The 22136-nt window shown below is 40.3% G+C and overlaps 1 protein-coding gene across 4 annotated transcripts in view; it reads left to right on the forward strand.

The window, feature by feature from the left end:
- Positions 1-22136, forward strand: part of SNX29 (sorting nexin 29) — a 443704-nt gene that overhangs the window by 402426 nt on the left and 19142 nt on the right. Inside the window, exon 22 of one of the 4 annotated variants that reach the window (XM_050967716.1) lies at positions 21443-21498. The exons of the other annotated variants lie outside the window; for them this stretch is intronic. Coding sequence (XP_050823673.1) covers positions 21443-21464 — 22 coding nt within the window. The 3' untranslated portion in view covers positions 21465-21498. Of the gene's footprint in view, positions 1-21442; positions 21499-22136 lie in introns of those variants that run through there. 4 annotated transcript variants of the gene reach the window in all.

Below are 22136 nucleotides of genomic sequence, written 5' to 3' on the forward strand. Positions count from 1 at the left end.
ATTTAGTATTTGTCTTATTATCATAATTCCTAGGAGCCCTAGTTAAGGACAAGGATCACAGTACAAAGAACAGATAGTTCCTGCCCCAAAGAGCTATGATTTCCTACTATCTTGAGAGAAAATGTTGACAAATTTTAAAACTCTTGAACTGGTAGTTGGAGTTAAGTTTTTGTTTTAAAAATACACTGTGTGGACCATGTCCTTAATTTGTGAAGATTGTCATAGCTCCTTTGAAGTTAATAGAGCCATGACAATTTACTCCAGCTAAGGATATGACCCCAGATGAGCTCCCAGTGTGATGCTGTGGCAAAAAAGGCTAGTGTAGTTTTTGGCTATATTAGCAGAGGAGTAGTGAGTAGGAGTGGAGAGATGATTTTATCTCTGTATATGTCATTGATAACTGATACTACAATAATGCATACAGTTCTGGTCTTCATATTTTTTAAAGGATGTTGAAAATTTGGAGAGAATGCAGCGAAAATGCCACACAAATGATTCAAAGGCTGGAGAAAATGTTTTACAGTGAGAAGTTTAGTTCAGTTCAGTGGTTCTCAACCAGGGGTACGCATGTCCTTGGGGGTACACAGAAGAAGTACTTCAGTTTATCTACAGCCCACTTCATCGGACACATAGACCAAGTGGGCTGTAGCCCACAAAAGCTTATGCTCAAATAAATTTGTTAGTCTCTAAGGTGCCACAAGTACTCCTGTTCTTTTTGCAGATACAGACTAAGACGGCTTCTACTCTGAAATCTTCAGTTTATTTAGATATTTGCCTAGTTTTACAACTGGTTATATAAAAAGCACTAGCGAAGTCAGTACAAACTAAAATTTCATACAGACATTGACTTGTTTATTCTGCTCTATATACTATACACTGAAATGCAAAGTACAATATTTATATTCCAATTGATTTCTTTTTATAATTACATGGTTAAAAACGAAAGGTAAGCAATTTTTCAGTAATAGTGGGCTGTGACACTTTTTTGTATTTTTATGTCTGATTTTATAAGCAAGTAGTTTTTAAGTGAGGTGAAATTTGACCGCAAGACAAATCACACATAAAAATTTTAAAATATCCTTGTCACCTTTGCAATGGTGGTGATAATGCAGTGAACTAATGATATTTTTCTGGCTTGTGGGGAAAATAATTACCTGTCTGAGTGAATGGGCAAGGAAGTTTTGCAAAACTTTTTTATAGCAAAGTGGTATTCTGGATTTTGAAAGCATTTTATTTATTTATTTTGAGCATTTTCTATATTAGGATTTATGGAACAAACATTGGCCAAATAACAGAATAATTTTACCATTGCCTAAGAATAGTATTTCTGTAATGTAAGATGTAATTGGCATCAGTTCCTCATTTTACCTTATTACAGATAACATGTCAGATTTAGTTTGGAAAGTAAGAAAGACTAAAATACATCTGGAGGGCATCTGTTATTTTTAGTAGAAAAAGTTGCAATTAGTATCAACTTTTTAAAACATGAATAAGAAAAATATTTCAGAAAGCTATCTTTACTACAGTTACTTAGTAACAGGATGAATTGAAAAAAATTTAAGTTGTTTTTAAAACATTAAATGTTAATGTTTAAAACAATAAGAAGCATTTTTCCCCTTTTGTTTCTGTAACTTCTTAGAATTTTTAATCCATTCTGATGATGATTTGGAAAGTAAGACTGGGTATGAGTGTTATGTAGTATAAGAGCAACTATAAATCCTGTTTTCCTTTTTTAAAAGAAATACTACACAGATCATACAAATGAAAAGTACTGCAGAGCTGATCAGTTCAGTGCGAGTACATTAGTATCACGTTAGTATCTCAGCTAGTAAACCGGTTGAGATTTCCATGTCTGTTTTAATTTTTAAAATCTGTGAAACGTTTGGATAATTCCTTCCTAAAATTTAAAATCCCAGTATTTTGAGTTTCCCGAACCAGCAGAGCTGCACCCACCCCTGCAGGGGCTAGAATGTAGTGGCAGCAGCAGTCCTTTTACAAAGAAGCTTTTGAGCGATTAGGCAATGCAGCCTAAAGGGAGAGAGTGGAAGAAAAGGATTTTGCTGTCTAGCAAAGAAAAACAGAAAAGCAATAAGTACATTATAAAATTCCCCTAACACCCCTCTCTCAGGCCTGGTCTACACTAGGAAAACAGGTCGATATAACTGTCACTCAGGAGTGTAAAAAATCCAGTAAAACCAAACCAACCCCAGAGTGCTCCATTGTGACCGCTCTGGACAGCGCTCTCAACTCAGATGCACTGGCCAGATAGACAGGAAAAGGCCTGCGAACTTCTGAATTTCATTTCCTGTTTGGACAGCATGACGAGCTGATCAGCACAGGTGACCATGCAGAGCTCATCAGCATGATGTGCACATTGCCTAGTCAATTTCTTGTTTTGATCCACTCCATTTATCTTTTACATCTTAGGCTGGCAGCAGACGGTGCAGTGCGACCACTAGCCATCGTCATCTCATGGGTACTCGGAAGATGCCGCATTACGATTGCTAGCCATCATCATCTCCTGGCTGCTAGCCAGAAGACAGTGCAGTGCGACTGCTAGCCATCGTCATCTCCTGGGTGCTTGGCAGAAAATGGGAATGACCTGGCTGAGTCACTCCCATGTCTGCCCAGGCACCCCGACCGACCTCACTGAGGTCAGCTAAAAGAGCACCCAGGAGTACGACAACGATGGCTACCAATTGTAATGCAGCATCTGCTGCTAAAATACAATGAGCTGCTGCTGTGTAGCAATGCAGTCCCATGTCTTCCAGGACCCAGGAGACATATGGTGATGGTGAGCTAAGCGGGATCCATGCTTGCCATGGTATGGCGTCTGCTCAGGTAACCCAGGAAAAAAGGCACGAAACTATTGTCTACCGTTGCTTTCAGGGAGGGAAGGAGGGAGAGGGGGGCCTGACGACATGTACCCAGAACCAACTGCAACACTGTTTTTGCCCCATCAGGCATTGGGATCTCAACCCAGAATTCAATGGGCTGCGGAGACTGCGGGAACTGTGGGATAGCTACCCACAGCGCAATGCTCTGGAAGTCGATGCTAGCCTGGGTTCTTTTCTGCCCCCTGGATGAGGCGATCTTCAATAATATAATACACAAAAAATACAATCAAAATCAGGAACCATTTCCAAGTTTAAATCTATCATAGATAGAAGAGAACTGCCCCGGTTTTGGTCACAGCCCTCACCCCAACAACCGTGAGTGAAATTAACGAGGATGCCAGAAACAGCCCCTAATCCCGGTTCAGACCGTGGAGTGAACAGCTAAGTTTAAACTGTTCCTATGCAGGCAGCAGGCTACCTGGGCAGGCTTCTCCCTCAGCCAGTCCCCCTGCTACAAGCTAGAGGGGAGCCGCTGCAGCCCCTGCTGATTGTGAGGGGTCGTGGAAATGCGGAGCCTAGCCACATCTGCAGCCTGGCTGGAGGAGGAAGGAGGAGAGAAACGGATGTGACAGTTAGTTTTCCCCTTCCACTGGCTTTTATTAGCTCTGGATTTAAGCTGTGCATTCAAATGCCTATTGTATTCTGCCCCTGCCTTGGTGTCACAAGGATGCCAGAAGCAGCCCCTAATCCCGGTTCAGACCGTGGAGCGAACAGCTAAATTTAAACTGTTCTTATGCAGGCAGCAGGCTACTTGGGGAGGCTTCTCCCTCAGCCAGTCCCCCTCCTCCCTGCTACAAGCTAGAGGGGAGCCTCTGCAGCCCCTGCTGAGTGGGAGTGCTGGGGAAACACGGAGCCGCCTGGGGCAGCCTGGCTGGAGGAGGAGAGGGAGAGAAACAACAAACAAATGTGACAGTGAGTTTTCCCTTTCCAAGCTTTTATTAGCTTTGAGTTTGAACTTTTTGTTATGCAACCAAAAGAGGTGAAAGTAAGCCGGTACTGAATGCTCCATTTATTTGCCGGTACACTACTGCTCCTTTTTTAACTGGTACTCCGTACCAGGCCATACCGACTTACTTTCACCTCTGGTTAAAACACACAGAATTCATAAAGGCGACAAAAGGAGGAGTTTCCGACCTTAATACTTTAGACACTATACTCAGAAAACCTTAGAAAATACCAAACAAACACTTCCCCCACTCAAAAAAAGGGAGAGCTTTAACAACAGCCAGAGGATGTTTTCTACCCAAGCAGTGAATTTTCTTCCCCTGCTGCCCAGTGTCTGTCTTAAAACAAACAAAAACCCAGGTAAACAGGGACATAATGTTCCTTCCTATCCACAGAGGTTGATCATTAACACAGGTGCTGATTTGACTGTGTAGGACAAACATAGAGACAACAAGTTGCCTAAGGTAGGAGGTGAGCTATGTGAGTATACCCACTGGACCAGATCCTCAGCTGGTGTAAATCAGCATAGCTGCATTGATTTTAATGGTGCTACTCCACTTGACACCAGTTTTGATCTGGCCTGAAGTGTCGCATTCTTTAGTTGTAAATCTTTTCCAGAGGAAAGTCATCTGTCATTTCAGGAATGACATTTTAAGCAGAGCCATGATGGTGAGGAATTGACAGCTCTTTGGTGATGTAATTGATATAGTGTCAGGAGGGATCACTTGATGCTACATAGATATTGGCATAGAAAGTACTCTTATTAAGTATGCAGATAATACCAAACTGGGAAAGATTGCAAGTTCTTTGGAGTATAGGGTCATAACTCAAAATGATCTGGACAAATTGGAGAAATGGTCTGAGGTAAACAGGATGAAGTTTAATAAAGACAAATGCAAAGTGCTCCATTAGGAAGGAACAATCAGTTTCACACATACAGAATGGGAAGAGGCTGTCTAGGAAGGAGTACAGCAGAAAGGGATCTAGGGGTTATAGTGGACCACAGGCTAAGTATGAGTCAACAGTGTGATGCTGTTGCAAAAAAAGCAAACATGATTCTGGGCTGCATTAACAGGTTGTTGTGAGCAAGACATGAGAAGTCATTCTTCTGCTCTACTCTGTGCTGGTTAGGCCTCAACTGGAATATTGTGTCCAGTTCTGGGCACCACATTTCAAGAAAGATATGGAGAAATTGGAGAGGGTCCAGAGAAGAGCAACACGAATGATTAAAGGTCTAGAGAACATGACCTATGAAGGAAGGCTGAAAGAATTGGGTTTGTTTAGCTTGGAAGAGAGAAGACTGAGAGGGGACATGATAGCAGTTTTCAAGTATCTAAAAGGGTGTCATAAGGAGGAGGGAGAAAACTTGTTCACCTTAGCCTCTAAGGATAGAACTAGAAGCAATGGTCTTAAACTGAAGCAAGGGAGATTTAGGTTGGACATTAGGAAAAAGTTCCTAACTGTCAGGGTGATTAAACACTGGAATAAATTGCCTAGGGAAGTTGTGGAATCTCCATCTCTGGAGATATTTAAGAGTAGGTTAGATAAATATCTATCAGGGATGGTCTAGACAGTATTTGGTCCTGCCATGAGGGCAGGGGACTGGACTCGATGTCTTCTCGAGGTCCCTTCCAGTCCTAGAATCTAGTTTCTATATTCATGTTTCTCTGTATTTCTATAAAGCAGCATCTAGCAATACTGCAAACATTTTATTCACAACTTAAGATGTAGTTCCTCCTTGATTTATGTTCCCTCTTTGGTTTCCATCTATAATTTCTGTGAGTCAAAGGCAGTCACATTCAGGCAACGTAGGGACTTAAACAGTTTGATAAGTGGTTGGCATCATGAATTTTGGTTCCTGTAGGACGGAGGGAATATGGGTTGATCCTTATCAATGAAACCTAGGCTGAACGAAGGACTTTTGATATTCTTTCACTAATATGGTTGCACTTTCTTTTCCTTGTCTCAGATTTCCCATTTTGGTCGTTGTTATAATGATGAAAAAAATTGGATGCTTGTGAGTGACTCTTTTGGGATTAGTGTGTAGCAGTTCAGCCAACAAACAGGACAATTAGAACATAATGTTTTTGAAAAGCTGTCACATGTTCACCTGTTCTAGTTGTCTGAGCTGCTCATGAACAGGAAGGAAGGAAGATAATTTAGGGATTCTTTTCCCCCAAAGAATTGAATGGGTTAGATTCTGATCTCCGTGGAGCTCCTCTGGACTTCTGCTGTTTCAGCTGAATCAGAATGTGGCAAAATGAATGTAATCCTATTGGACTTTGTACCTTTTATTTAATTGTGACGCATGGAAACCTCATCATAGCAGGGAAGCTTGCAACTTTTTAATTAATTTTCACAGTAATATTACTAAAAAATCTGTAATGAAGTGCTAACAGGGACCAGCTTTAGGCACCCATAATAGTTATGAGGGTAGGACTCCCACGGTCATGAATGACTCCCAGTGGACCAATTTAATCATTCAGCATAAGCCGTAATAACATTTGCCTGGAAGTCTGTTGGTGATTTATACTTCCAATGAAGTGGTAGTGTTTTGCCTTCAGGATAGCAAAGATCACTTAATGATTCTTATGAAAGTAGTTTACACTTCTTTGTTCTCTTAAAGGTGATTAATAGTACAGTTGGGATTTTTTCTTACATCTCCTCAAAGTCTGCACAACATAAATACACTCCCCCTGAAAAAAGGCAGAAGGAAACCCATACAGAATAACCTTGATTCAATTTTGGATTAAAATCTTTCTTTGAGTTATGTTGTAGTTTAGAAAACTTTAAATAGAACAAATTTTAATATACGATAGCATGTACTTGATTCTGATTTCAGTCACACGGGTGTATATCGGGGGCAACTATTGATGTGAATGGAGTTATGCCAGCATAAAACCAATGTGGATAGGAATCAAGGTCTGTATATTTTATTCTGTAAAATTAAAAAATGTATATATGTTCTCCTGCAGTTGTAGATTAAAAACAGTAACGCCAAATATACATATTTTCCTAAAACAAATACAATACTTTCTGATTAGTCTGTGAAAGAATTAAAAATTAATGGTAAGTTAAGACCATAAATGCATAAAAGACCTAAAGGGATATGTGTCTCCCATGCTTGCAGAAGCTGTAATCCCATCCTAAATAGCCCCATGAACATTCCCTCCGCATAAGGAGAATCTTCTGGTGATGTAGAGGTGCTGTAGCTGCTTCTATGCTACCCCTCTCCTGGCACATGGATTGTAGGGGTATGGCCATAGCATCTCTGTATTCTGACACTCCTCAATGAAAATGATCCCTGAGGGTCTTGAGTAGTAAGCATAAGAAGTCTGCTCATATTTTTTCCAGGGAAAGCATCTTCCAGCCCCAGGATCAGAGAATGCAAAAGTAATTTGAGACACCATTTTCATTACCCCATAGCCTTGTCCTGGGCACACCTCATCTGATTTGGAAACTCTGAACAACAGTTGCTAGTTTTCTAGTTATATTGTGACTCAACGTCTTAAATAATAATAATGACCGTTATTGTTTTATCAAACACTGAGAGGAAATTTTCGAAACAACTCATATCCAAATTTCTCTCAGTCCCATACTGTCCGTATTTCAGTGGTGGGTGGAGTACAGAGTTTCTGTTTTAACTGTGAATTTCTTTGTCAGCTTCTGTAAGTAAAGTCTGTGACAGACCCAGGCTAGTGGGGTACCGGAGTCTGGTAGAGGGCAAATATACTGGTCACTGGATGAGTAGTTTTCTGTTCCCTGAGTGACCAGAGCAGGGGCTGCACTAGAGTAATCAGGAACCTGCTAGAACCAATTAAGGCAGACAGGCTGATTAGAACACCTGCAGCCAATCAAGGCAGGCTAATCAGGGCACCTGGGTTTTAAAAGGAGCTCACTCCAGTCAGGGATGGGGGAGCCAGAGGAGAGGAAGTGTGTGTGAGGAGGTGGGAGCAAGAGGCACAAGGACCTGAGAGTGAGAGGGTGTGCTGCTGGAGGACTAAGGAGTACAATCATTATCAGACACCAGGAGGAAGATCCTGTGGTGAGGATAAAGAAGGTGTTTGGAGGAGGCCTTGGGGAAGTAGCCCAGGGAGTTGTAGCTGTCATGCAGCTGTTACAGGAGGCACTATAGACAGCTGCAATCCACAGGGCCCTGGGCTGGAACCCGGAGTAGAGGGCAGGCCCGGGTTCCCCCCGAACCTCCCAACTCCTGATCAGACACAGGAGGAGTTGACCCAGACTGTGGGGAAGATCACTGAGGTGAGCAAATCTGCCAATAAGTGCAGGACCCACCAAGGTAGAGGAGGATCTTTCTCACAAGTCTTAAAAACTTAACATTTGAAAATTAACTTGAAATATTGAATTTGAAAATGAAATTAGGATAGAAAATTGTTAGTTAATTTAGAATTTGAATATAGTTTAAAAACAGCATAAAATCCTCTGTTTCTCTGAATGGAATGGGGGAGATGAGTTTATTTTTATAATAGAAATTCAGATAAAAGGCAGAGTTTTTCATGTAAATGATCAAAGTCAGAGGAATGTAGCCTAAACTGAATAAAAGGACATTCTCTTATATTTTTCTAATGTGTATTTACCAAACCTTGTAAGAGTTTCTGCAGTGGTGTGTGTGTGTGTGTTAGATTATATCTATATCTATAGACAGTATATGTCTATATCTATGTGTATATAGATATGTATATCTATATACATGCTGCAGATTTTACTTTTCACAGTTTATATGTTTCCGTTTTTCAAAATACTAGAAGTGATTGTACATTGTGGATTAAGTTCTAGCTAAAGCAACAGCTATTTCTGACAAAAAGCCATCCTACATTTATTCTGTCGTTACACGTACTTAATTTATAACAAAACCAGTATTCCTTAAGGCCATGTCTACCAAATTTGAGTCTGGAGCAGATTTTCACATCCTAGTTATAAAACATGAAACATTGGAAATGCTAATACAATTAAGTATGCAACACTTCAAAGTATCCTTCCCAGTTTTTGATTTCATGAAAGGATTTGACTTTGGAAAAAGGTGTCAAGTAATCTGTTTAACATTGTTTGCTTTTCAGAAACGTTGGCACCCTTTGTGAAAGCTGGAAGCATTTCTTTGTAACAGTGGCATCATTTCCAAAATGGATATAAGCACTAGTGATTTTTACAGAGGCTAGCAATTGGAAGGCTTATCCTGTCCCTAAAAGTACAGGAGTAATTTTTTTTGTTTCTGGAAAGTATTGTCATTTTGAAATAACACAAAGCCCATTTTTTAGTCCTTACTTTCAAGTAGCCCTATTAAACATTTTAAGAACATAAGAACAGGTAATCATCAAGTGATCCATTCCCTGACACTCATTCCCAGTTTCTGGCAAACAAAGGCTAGGAACACCATTCCTGCCCATCCTGCCATTGATGGACCTATCAATTTATCTATTTTTTTTTAACCTTGTTATAGTCTTTGGCTTCATAACATCCTCTGGCAAAGACTTCCACAGGTTGATTGTGCATTGTATGAAGAAATACTGCCTTTTGTTTGTTTTAAATCTGCTGCCAATTTCATTTGGTGACCCCTAGTTCTTGTGTTATGAGAAGGAGTAAATAACACTTCTTTATTTACTTTCTCCACACCAGTCATGATTTTATAGACCTCAGTCATATCCCCCTAGTCATCTCTTTTTCAAGCTGAAAAGTCGCAGTTTTATTAATCTCTCCTTCCATACGCCTAATAATTTTTGTTGCTCTTCTCTGAATCTTTTCCAGTTCCAATATATCTTTTTTTGAGATAGGGTGACCACATCTGCATGCAGTATTCAAGATATGAGTGTACCATGGATTTATATATAGGCAATATGATATTTTCTGTCTTATCTCTCCCTTTCCTAGTGATTCCTAGCATTCTGTTAGCTTTTGTGACCTTCACTGCACATTGACTGGATGTTTTCAGAGAACTATCCACAGTGACTCCAAGATCTCTTTCTTGAGTGGTAACAGCTAATTTAGACCTCATCATTTTATATGTATAGTTGGGATTATGTTCTCCAGTGTGCATTACTTTGCATTTATCAACATTGAATTTCATCTGCCATTTTATTGCCCAGTCACCCAGTTTTGAGAGATCCTTTTGTAGCTCTTTGCAGTCTGCCTGGGACTTAACTATCTTGAATAGTTTCGTATCATCTGCAAATTTTGCCACCTCACTGTTTTACCTCTTTTTCCAGATTATTTATGAATATGTTAAATAGGACTGGTCCCAGGATAGACCTCTGGGGGGACACCACTATTTACCTCTCTCCATTCTGAAAACTGACCATTTATTCCTACCCTTTGTTTCCTATCTTTTAACCAGTTGCTGATCCATGAGAGTACCTTCCCTCTTATCCCATGGCAGCTTACTTTGCTTAAGAGCCTTTGGTGAGAGACCTTGTCAAGGCTTTCTGAAAATCTAAGTACACTATATCCATTGGATCCTCCTTGTCCATACTTGTTGACCCCCTCAAAGAATACTAGTAGATTGGTGAGGCATGATTTCCCTTTGCAAAAACTATGTTGGCTCTTCCCCAACAAATTATGTTCATCTGTGTCTGATAATTTCGTTCTTTACTATAGTTTCAACCAGTTTACCTAGTACTGAAGTCAGGCTTACTGGCCTGTAATTGCTGGGATCACCTCTGGAACCCTTTTTAAAAATTGGCATCATATTAGCTATCCTCCAGTCATTTTGGTACAGAAGCTGATTTAAATGATAGGTTACAGACTACAGTTAATAGTTCTGCAATTTCACATTTGAGTTCCTTCAGAACTCTTGGGTGAATACCATCTGGTCCTGGTGACTTATTACTGTTTAGTTTATCAATTTGTTCCAAAACCTCCTCTAATGACACCTCAATCTGGGACAGTTCTTCAGATTTGTCACATAAAAAGAATGGTTCAGGTTTGGGAATCTCCCTTGCATCCTCAGCCGTGAAGACCGATGCAAATAATTCATTTAGCTTCTCCGCAGTGGCCTTATCGTCCTTGAGTGCTCCTTTAGCATCTTGATCGTCCAGTGGTCCCACTGGTGGTTTAGCAGGATTCCTGCTTCTGATGTACTTAAAAAATTTTTTGCTATTCCTTTTTGAGTCTTTGGCTAGCTGTAGTTCAAATTCTTTTTTGGCCTTCCTAATTATATTTTTACACTTCATTTGCTCCTTTTTATTTTCCTCACTAGGATTTAACTTGCACTTTTTAAAGGCTGCCTTTTTGCCTTTCACTGCTTCTTTTACTTTGTTGTTTAGCCACAGTGGGACTTCTTTTGGTTCTCTTATTATGTTTTTTAGTTTGGGGTATACATGTAAGTTGAGCCTCTGTTATGATGTCTTGAAAAAGTTTCCATGCAGCTTGCTAATTTGTCCCAGAAGATCTCAACTGTGTACCTCTCTGTCTCCCTTACCTCCTCCAGTTCATCCACTCTGGTCTCCAAAGCCCATTCACAGTCTCTGAGGGCAAGGAGGTCCTTTTACCGAATACACATATACACCACCTGCCCAAAGGGCAGGTAATCATGCATGGTACATTGTGTGCAATAAACTGAATAGCCCTCACTCTGTTGCTGGACTTCTGCCTGCATCATCTTTTTACTGTTGAATCTTGTTCCTTTGTTACTATTTTATTTTTATCAGGGGATGTTTTTGACTTTTAGTTTGAAGAATGTTACATTTATCTACCCCCACACATACACACGCTTCCCCTCTAAACTCCCTTGCAAAACTCCCATTAGCCGCTCCTATTCGCTAGCTGGCAACACAAATGAATCATAGTTATTCTATTTAATCCAAGAAAACATTACTACTGTATGGAGTTTGCGGTGCATCAGAAAGTGTTCTTAGAATTTTTGGATTTACATTTAAACCGATAAAATCACAGAGCACAAAAGTAAAAGAATAAGTGTTTGAAAAGAGAGAGATTGTGAGTTCCTTACATTAGTGGGCAGTTACTCACATGAGTAGTTCCACTGGCTGCAAAAAGATTATTAAAATAACTCCTTACCAGTGAGCAGGGATTCGTAGTCTATATTAAATTGCATACCAAAAATACCTGAAACTGACCATTTCCTTGGTGCTAATAGATGTTTTGGAGGCGTGGGACAATGAACCAAAATTTTCTCTCAGACTCAGTGGGAGTTTTATCGCTAGAGCTACATGGCTGAGCAGAATGTAGCACACTGGCCTTTCTAGTGACAGATGAAGTCCATCAGACTGCAGAATTTTAGCTTTAATTTATAATTAGTTTTTAGTCCATGTGGTTGTGAAGAACACCTGCCAAATGTGAGCTTAGTGCAAACAGCTTCATGAACTAAATGAGTATGTGTGAATCGATTTAATGGAGGGCAAGACTGACGACTAAGTAGCAAAGCAGAAATGAATTGATTTAGATGTAGAGTTAGGGGCGAAATTGACTCTGGAGGATTGATTTGATTGAGGGATAGATTTGATTAGGAGAGGGGAAGAATGTAATCTTGGGAGAATGATTAAGAGAGGAAGAGAGAAAAAAGGATAAGAATGTTGGGAAAGATCAGAGTGATAGAAGGCAAAGAGGAACTAGACTGAGTGGTGCCTTCCAATCCTTCCAGCACTGTTTGCCCTCTTGGTTACAGTGTCATGTCAATTCAAGGATCAAAATTAGGATTTCTGACTTAGTTCAGCCTGTGCCTTTGTAGCAAAAGCCTGTTCTTTGTCTGCTGGGCCTCATGGACCCAATACGAGCCAGTATATGCAAAAACAGTTCCCTCCAGGGGCTGATACTTCTCTGAAGTTGTATCCTGCTCTGGAATTTGCAGTAATTACCCCCACTGGGGTTTCCTGGGGGAAACTTTGTAACCCGCCCCCATCAAGCTAGAATAAAATTCCTAGCTCACAAAGGTGTATATATAACAAATATAGATAAAAGTTTGTAAGGGTATGTCTACACTACCCACTGGATCGACGGGCAGCGATTGATCCTGCGGGGGTCGATTTATCACGTCTAGACTGAGCGTTCTCCCATCGACTCCTGTACACCACCTCCGCGAGAGGCACAGGCGGAGTCAACGGGCGAGCGGCAGCAGTCGACTCACTGCGGTGAAGACCCCATGGCAAGTCGATCTAAGTATGTTGAGTTCAGCTACATTATTCACATAATTTAGATCGATCTCCTACCCCTCCCTCTGCCCCCTCAGTGTAGACTGGGCCTAAGTAATCCCTGTGCCCACAGCATCTGGTACATCTCAGTGTAATAGTCTTTTGAACTTTTCATGCTTCTAAGATCTCACATCTGTCACAGCACTTAACAGGTGAATTCCTACGAAAATTAGAAGTAGTTTTGAATCACTGAGCATATTTGGGGTGAGTTTTTGTTATGTTTGTGTCATTGGAAGTCCATAATTTTTGTTTAATGTATAAAGTTTGACTGGCAAATTGATAAGACCTTGCTGGGTTCAACAGAGGAATGAAAAGCTTTCCAAGATGTACATGTGTGCAAGTGTTGCTCCCTTTTTCCTGTATTTGATGTGTGTGTGGCTGTGGGTGTATTTCACTAGCCTCTTCCAGCCGCTCCTGCTCTTCCTCTGAGAGTTGGTAAGATCACCGCTATGGAGGAATTTGAAGTAAGGCCAATTTACAGAATTCAGTAGGGACAAGTTTTTAAATACTCTACCAATAAACCCTATTTTTACTTTCAAAACATGAGTCACAGTGTCCTTAGAAATAAGTACTTAAGGAGAAAAAAGTCAAGAAAAAACTGAGAGCTAAGCATACTTCAAAAATAACATACAAAAATGTTGCTGAAAAATAAGTTTGGAAAATGCTAAGAGTGGTAAATGTTGGGTGACTCTCTAACACTGTATTGTAACTGTATTCCTTTCATGGTATAAAAAGTGTTACATTTTGACTTTGCATCAACTTGATGACTTGAAATAACACAGTGCCATCACATAGTGATGCAACAATTATAATGCATTAGCTGCACATTATTGTGTGATTGTTTTGTGACTCTGATTACAAATGACAGTTAGTAAAGATTGACTTGCTGTACAGTGTATTTGATTAAGAAGAATTAGTGAAAGACCATTTAAATATCTTATTTTAAAACCAAAATTCTGTTCATCTGCTGCATTTAAGAAAATATCATAAAACTATGAACTGTCAAAGCAGTTTTAAAACTTTTATTGAGTAAATTTCAGGGCAGCTGTTTGTCATGCAAGTCAGTGTCTCCCAGGGGCAGCTTTAATTTATGCTCTCAGTTTGTCTTGTACTGCGATCAAATTGTGGAAGGGAGAACATGAACTACAAGAGTTTACAAACTGCATTATTTTCAGATAACACAAGTGGAGATCCGATGAATGTCACTGAGTGGAGTTCAAAAACAGGCTCCTGCTTATAACAAAAAAGGAGCAAACTGTGTGTGTTAATTACTTACTTGCATCTTTCTATTTAATGATTTCACATTGTTTGAAGTCACTGACACTATGCCAGTTTACAACAGCAGCCCTGGCTGTATTTTATGCACTGGTGGAAATTGAACCTCAACTACCTTGTTGATAGTAGAGTACAGGTGTCAGTATACATATGCAATATGAGCTGCATTTTTTCTCAACTTCTCCCTACTTCTTGTAAATAGTTCTTCTCCCTTCTTGCTAGTTAACCTCCATTAGGAAACTTTTTCATCCAGCAAGGAACTCATTCTTATAAAATTCCAGTTATTGCTATTAGATCACCCAGAAAAAAACGTGCTGCAAGAACCATAAAGTCAACTCTATGAGCTGTCAGAATACAGATAGGACTTTTGACTGTAATCACAGTCTGATCAATTTGTCAGAACACTTTTTAGTTATTCTTTTTACATTAAAAATATTTTTTTCATTGAAGTTTAAAGCTAATTGTCTCAGCTCTTTCACCATGTATAGCATGTAAACCCATTTGCTAATACTTCTTTGGTAATGTTTTTTTTAAAAAACTAATTCATCCAGCTTCATAATTAAAAGTCAGCCTTGGTTTTTGTGGAGCTGCTAACTAGAAGACAATGCTATGATTGAAAAATGAGGTTAAACATTGATATGGAGTTTGTTACTGAAAAGCTCACCCAATCGAATATTGTTCAGTTTGCCTTACTTTTGTAAATCCAAGCTTTTTGATTAATAGTTAAGCCCAATATCTCCTTGTTAGCTTGTTACACAAATAGTCTTTAATATAGATTGCAATTGCCTGTGACTGTTCAACTATCTTTTTTTCTGTTTATTGCCAAAAAAAAGTGTTCTAGTAGTAAAATCTTATAAATGTGACTAGTAAGAACTGGAAAACGCACAAGTTTATGTGAATGAAGGAGACTTCCTGGAAGATAGTTAAATTTTAAGGAGTGTTTTTTCCTTTCCTTTAACATAGAAATACAGCTTTCTCCCTCTGGATTTGACCCCAAACTCTTCGGGAACTATTAGACATCTTCTGACTTCCTAAATAATTCCCGTAAGGTACAGAAATTTCTTTCTCTGTCCTGAGGAGTAATTTTGCCTCTCATTAAAGTACTGAGTTGTCAGACCTTAGCTTTTTTTGAATAAGGTGTAAGAAGAACCTTTAACCTCTTACCTTGGCTTTCATTCCGAAATTTTTTTTGTAGCTACATACTACATAGTCCAGTTGCTGGATGGACAGCTATTTAGTTTCAGTCCTGTGCTCTCACTCACATTCTGTTTTTCTCTGTATTTCCTAATTCTAGGAATCTTTCCCCCCTCCCCCCATTTCTTTTAGAAGTCATCTCCCTCAGTCCTCCCTGAACTAGACCTTTTGTTCTTTCTACTTTCCCATAATGCTTTACATTATTCAGAACCAATATGAGTCTTTCAAAAAAGACTCTTGGAGGGGGAGGGAGGGAGAGGAGCAAATGGACTTATTTTAATCTAAGAACATTCTAGTCAGATTAGTCCTTGTGTTTTTGTAGCCAAGTTCATACTCTTTGTCTTTGTTAAAACCAGTTCATACTAAATTCAGGATCAGACCCCCCGTTCAGCTAATGCTGCTAAAATCATATTTAACTTTCATATCTTTGGTTTTAACTTTTTTTCAACAGTATCAAACATATTGAGTTCCATATCACTGGAACTCAATGGCCGAGCAGAGAATTAGTGAGCCTGTAGCATCACCAAAGATAGGAAACTGAACGCTGAGCATATGAGAGAGGAAGGGAATTTTAGTCAGCCAATTTAAAGATCTTTTTGTGTTTGTTTGTTTAATATCTATCTAATTCCAATGTATAATAAATTTTTTGGACTAAAGTATACCTATGTTAAAGATTTAACTCCCCTCCTTCATGAACTAAGGATTGAAGAAATCTTGCAGTGCACATTTGAGGCCCACATGAGTCTTCTACTACAATCAGGGATATTTCTGATATTTCTTAGGTTTTTCTTTTTTTCTTAAACAGAAAAACAAACAAACCCCTTTTTTGAAGTGGGGGTTTTTAGGCCTTCTTTATACATCATAGAGAAACAAAAAATGACAAATTCAATTTTATTCTATTTTTGCAGGTCACCTTTTGCATGGATCAAAAATAATAACCTTGGCCCTAATCAATTTAGAAGGAAAAAAGAAGTAGCAGAAATTGGCACACTTTGAAAACTGGTATTATGGGCTCCTTTTAATACCTTTCAATACCTGTTCAAGCCAAAGAATTGCTGGTCAGGAAAAAAATCACTTAGTCTAGCAAGTCTGTTCCCTTTTGTAATAACCTGAACCCAGTCTCACTTGTGTCATCATTGTGTTTTTCAATCTCTGACTTTTCCATGTGAGACAGATCTATAGGATAATCACAAACCCTTTACAAATTAACTTACATGCTCACACTGCATGCAGTATCCAAAAGATCAGAGAGCATTCAGCTGACCTAACCGACAAATTGAAATAAAAAATGTAGTTATAAAAATCAGAAGTCAGTTTTTCCTGGCTATTTATTTTTCTTAAATGACAGTTGTTTAAAGCTGCTCAGAGACTTGGAATATTAGAAGCAGTCTCTGTGGTGATTGACTAGTGGGAAAAATGCAAATAAGGTGGTAAAAGTGCATGATAAATTCAATTTACTACACCATTCTTCAGTTTATCATTTGGAGAGCTCCAAAAAGTTTGTGACATATGTATAACCCACAGATATTTTTATTCCATCTAGATAAATTGCTGTTTGGGGAAATTTCTTGTTTCTGAGTCAGTTTTCTCCCTAAACATGTCATTTGCCTCTTTTTAGCCAATAATACTTGCTATGGAATACTATGATGTTATTTTAAAAACTAAGAATGTGATATTCACAGCACTTCCATTGTTTACCACTGCTGTAGTATCTTCAAAGAACCCCACAAGACCTCCCTTTCCTATATCCAAGTCAACTCTCTGTAATGAAATTGTGCTTTTTAAAGAGTTCCCTCACTAAATCCCCACAAATTGTTTATAATATTTTCCTACGACTGATGTTAATCTAGCTGATCTATAATTGCTTGCTATTTATCTCTTTATGAAGAGCATTTTAAGAAGATTGGCAGCTCTAGATCTGCACAGTAGGATACCAGTATATGTAGCTAAGGACTGCATGCTAGCAGCTAGTTTCAGAGAGTGTTTCATAGAACCTGTATTCAGGAGAAACGAACCATCTGCAAGTCTCTATTTTTTGAGTAGATGCAGATATATATTCCACTTAAGTGTGTGCATGCCCTGTGTGCGGGAACCTGAGACTTTTTTGCCTAGCAGTACCCATAAAAGGGGGCGGGGAGGCTCTTATGGCTGTAGCTCCACCCCTGGCAGGAGGCACCACTCCAACTGTCCCCTCAGTTCCTTCTCACTTTTGTGGCTGGAGTTGGAGCTCAGTGTGGTTGTAGTTTCACAGTCTTGCATTTAGTCTTAGCCTAGTTTATTGTATATAGTTAGTTAGTGTTCAGTAGATAGTGTTAGTTATAATAATTGGACATATACCAATCTCCTAGAATTAGAAGGGACCTTGAAAGTTCATCAAGTCCAGCCCCCTGCCTTCACTAGCAGGACCAAGTACTGATTTTTGCCCCTGATCCCAGGACCAAGTACTGATTTTTGCCCCGATCCCTAATTGGCCCCCTCAAGAATTGAACTCACAACCCTGGGCTTAACAGGCCAATGCTCAAACCACTGAGCTATCCATAGTGTCTCCAGTGATGCCCTCACAGAGGTTTAAACATTATCCTTCATGTGGAGGGAAGACCCCCAGTGCGGTGCTTGCTTTATCTCAGCAAGACCCACCTTAAAGTGTGTTGTTCAATCTGTAGATTGTTCTGGAAGTGGACTCAGGTGGCATGGGACTTTTGCCTCAAGCAGCACCTGCTTGGACAGGCCATATGGCCTGATCTGGTACCGAGGCCCTCCTTGGGCCGAAGATTGCCCTTGGGCTTGGAAAGTGCTGCCACCTCTCATTCTGGAGTATTGAACTATGTGAACAAACAAGAGGGAGCACATTCCAGGTTACTCTGCCTAGAGGCGATCAACCTGACACAATTCTGCATCAAAAAAGACATCACTCTGGTAGCAGTCCACTTGCTGGGAGTGCAAATTCATCTAACGGACAATCTCAGCAGGGTTTTCTCCCTGAGCCATGAGTGGTCCCTGAAAGCGAGTGTTTTCCGACGTGGGGCATCCCCGCGATCAACCAGTTTGCGACAAGGGGAAACAATGTGTACCTATTCTGCTCATGGAGGAGCCTCAGTCTTGGCTCCCTCTCAGACACTTTCCTCTGCAGCTTACAGTTGACTCTTCTGTATGCCTTTCTTCCTATTCCGATCATTCTTCAGATCATCCCCAAGTTCAAGGCAGATCAGGCCAAGCTCATCCTCATTGCTCCAACATGGCCAAGACAGTGCTGGTTCTCAGAGCTCCTTGCTCTGTTGGTTGAGCCTTCTGTACTGCTTCCTCTCCATCCTGACCTGCTCACTTAGGAGCATGGCCACATCCTCCATTCTGCAGTCAGCTCCCTGCACCCTACGGTATGGCTGCTACATGGCTGAATGAAGCAGAGGAGCAGTGCTCGGCGACTGTTCAGCAGGTCCTACTCTACAGTACGAAGTCCTCCACTAGGATGGCCTAGTCACCAAAGTAGAAGAGGTTCTTGGTGTGGTCCTTGGCCCATAGGACCCAAATGACATCCAGGACCTCTTGGAGTAGCTGCTACATTTTCAGAAATTGGACCTTGCGCTCAGTTCGCTGAATGCATTCAGCAGCAATGTCAGCTTTTCATCCCCATATTCAGGCAAAATCAGTTTTTTTTCCCAATGCCATGGTGACAAAGTTTCTGAAAGGGCTTCTCCATTTACATCCTCGCCACTTACATCCTGTCGGACCTAAACATAGTGCTGGTGGTTCTAATGGGCCCTCCAGTCAAGCCCCTGGCATCCTGTCTGTTGCCCTCTCCCCGTCTCAGAAAACTGCATTCCTGATAGCCATGACATCTGCAAGAAGTGTGTGTGAGTTGCAGGCCTTGGTGGCTGAGCTGCCTTAACATTCAATTCTCCGAGGACAGGGTAACGCTGCGACCATGCCCAAGTTTTTATCCAAGGTGTTTTCTCAGTTTCATCTGAATCAGATGGTGTGTATTTACCTGTTTTTCCCTCTAACACATTCTCTTCTGTAGAACAGTGCCTCCACACTCTGGATATCAGGTAATGTCTAGCCTTTAATCTAGACAGGACTAACCGTTTTGTGCTTCACCTTGCCTGTTCGTGTCATATGCAGACCACATGAAGGGGAAAGAGGTCTCTGCACAGACCATCTCTAGACAGATAACATCACATATAAAGACTGCATATGAGATAGCTTTGGCTGCACCTCCTCAGCGAATATGGACTCTCTCCATGAGGGCACAAACTATGTCAATAGCATTGAGTGACATTTCCATACTAGACATTTGCAGGGCAGCCACATGGTCCTCCGTACATATGTTTATGGACCAGCGCAGATGCGGACCTTGGAAGGGCGGTCCTGCAATCCCTATTTCAGTAAACTTTGAACCCCACCTCCAGATTGGGGTCCCCGCTTCTGAATCACCTAAATGGAATACATGTCTGCATCTAATCAAAGAAGAAGAAATGGTTATTTACTGTTACTGTGGTTCTTCAAGATGTGATCCAGACGTGCATTCCATAACCCACCCTCTATCCCCTCTGCATCAGAGTCTCCTCTCATGGGCCTTCAGTGCAAAGGGACTGAGGGAGGTCGTGGCAGCATCACCTCGTATAGCTGGGAAGGGACCACAGCCACAAGGCACAAGTGCCACTAGTCTATGCATACTGCTAGGCAAAAGGCTTCTTGCAGTAGGTGCGCACGCATCTAAGTGGAATACGTCTGCATCACTCTCAAAGAACCACAGTTAAAGCAAGTAACCATTTCTTACAGAAAATAAGGTACTGGGGAGTCATCTTCATGAACTACCACCAGTGAATCATTTTGTAAGCTAATAAAACAAATAAATAGTTTAATAAGAAGTCATTTGGTCAGTTGATTAGAGCATGATGTCCAGCAAATTGTCCATGGACAAGTTCAAGTGGCCTGTGGTAGCTCTGGGATCCATGACCCTCAATATCTATTTTTACCTTACAAACTACTTTGCTAGACACTAAAAATCATGGACTGAATAAAGACACTGAATTTATGGCTTATTACAAAATTCTGTAACCACTAACAACCTCCACCCCCCAGCTGCTCTTCCCCGCCCCCCATTTTCCTCCCTATAACTGGAGAGGTGTTAATGGACCACTTCACCTTGAATGCTCCCTTGAAATATGTGTTACTTTCTTATGCATTGTATTTAGTTTCCCAGACCTGAAGAAGAGCTCTGTGTAGCTCGAAAGCTTCTGTCTCGCATCAACAGAAGTTGGTCCAATAAAAGATTACCTCACTCACCTTGTCTTTCTAATATCCTGGGACCAACACAGCTACAACAACACTACATACTTCAAAACAATGTTTTTTCTTGAGACTTGCTTTGTACATGTATTGTACTGTGCGTTACAGTAAGATCTGGTATTCTTCAAAACCTGATCTCACATTCTTGGGGATGTAGAACCCACTAAAGCCTGCGAGAGTTTAAAGAAGAGGTACTTTCCAAGGCTCAGTACAGATACAGTTGGATAAAGATTGAGCCTTTTAAGGTAACTAGTGTGTCATGAGGGGTCCTAGTGGATGGAGATATGTCATTCCACTGTTGACAAATGCCCTACACTCAAGCTTTGAAATATTATGTAATTCCTTTAGTGATTCTTTAAAATTTAAATTAACTAAGGCTTTCCAAGACTCTAGTACATGCAATCAAATAGTTAAATATCTGTTTAAATGTATGTGCATAAGATAAAGAGAAATTCATAAATGGAATTGAAAGATTCAAGAGTCCACGGGTATTTATAGTATATATAAAAATGCAGTGTAGTCTGAGGTAGTGTAAGATATCTACTAATGCGGTTTAATTCTGAGCTCAGTAAAACCATTCTGTTGAACTGCATAACCTTTAAAATAACTTCCTCACTAATACATATTTTGGAAATCACAAACTACACAATTTTTATATGTAAAAACTTTGGTTTTATTTTGCAGCAGTGTCAGCCTTGGGAATTGATGTGGTAATTCCTGCTGAGGGACATTTCCTCCCAAGAGGCTGTACACATTGACAGTGATTTCAGTTTCTTCACTGACCCAGACTCTTTAGCAAATACATGCTTCATTAGAACTACAGTGTCTAGAGGCCAGGACCCAATAAGCCTCATCCTGAGAACCATGACAAGTTGAAATCTGTACTTAGAAAAATCTCTCTATTTACTGTGTTCATGACAGAGATCTGTGGACTCCATGAGTCTGGTAACAAGGAGCAAGACAGCTAACTCCAGTGGCCAGCCACCAACTCTGAAGTCCTGGAACATGCATTCAAAGCAAATCATCTGTGTCTCAAAATGATCAGTTTGAATTCTTTTTGATGAGAAACTCAGTAAGATGGTTGCCAAGAACCCAGTTAAGCTAAGCATTAACTTTTACTTAAATGAAATCCACAAAGAGCTCCACAAGGGCTGGGTGAAAGATGCCGTAGAACAGCAGCCCTATGTAGGGTGAACAGATAGCAACTGTGAAAAAACGGGATGGAGGTGGAGGGTAATAGGCGCCTACGTAAGAAAAAGTCCCAGAAAACGTGACTGTCCCTTTTAAAATGGGACATCTGGTCATCCTAGCCCTATGTATGTGTTCAGTTGACCCAACGGAGGCTGCACGCTTCTCTCTGAAGTAGAATGGATTAGTG

The sequence above is a fragment of the Gopherus flavomarginatus genome, chromosome 9 (genome assembly GCF_025201925.1).
Source record: "Gopherus flavomarginatus isolate rGopFla2 chromosome 9, rGopFla2.mat.asm, whole genome shotgun sequence".
In the NCBI taxonomy this organism is placed as follows: domain Eukaryota; kingdom Metazoa; phylum Chordata; order Testudines; family Testudinidae; genus Gopherus; species Gopherus flavomarginatus.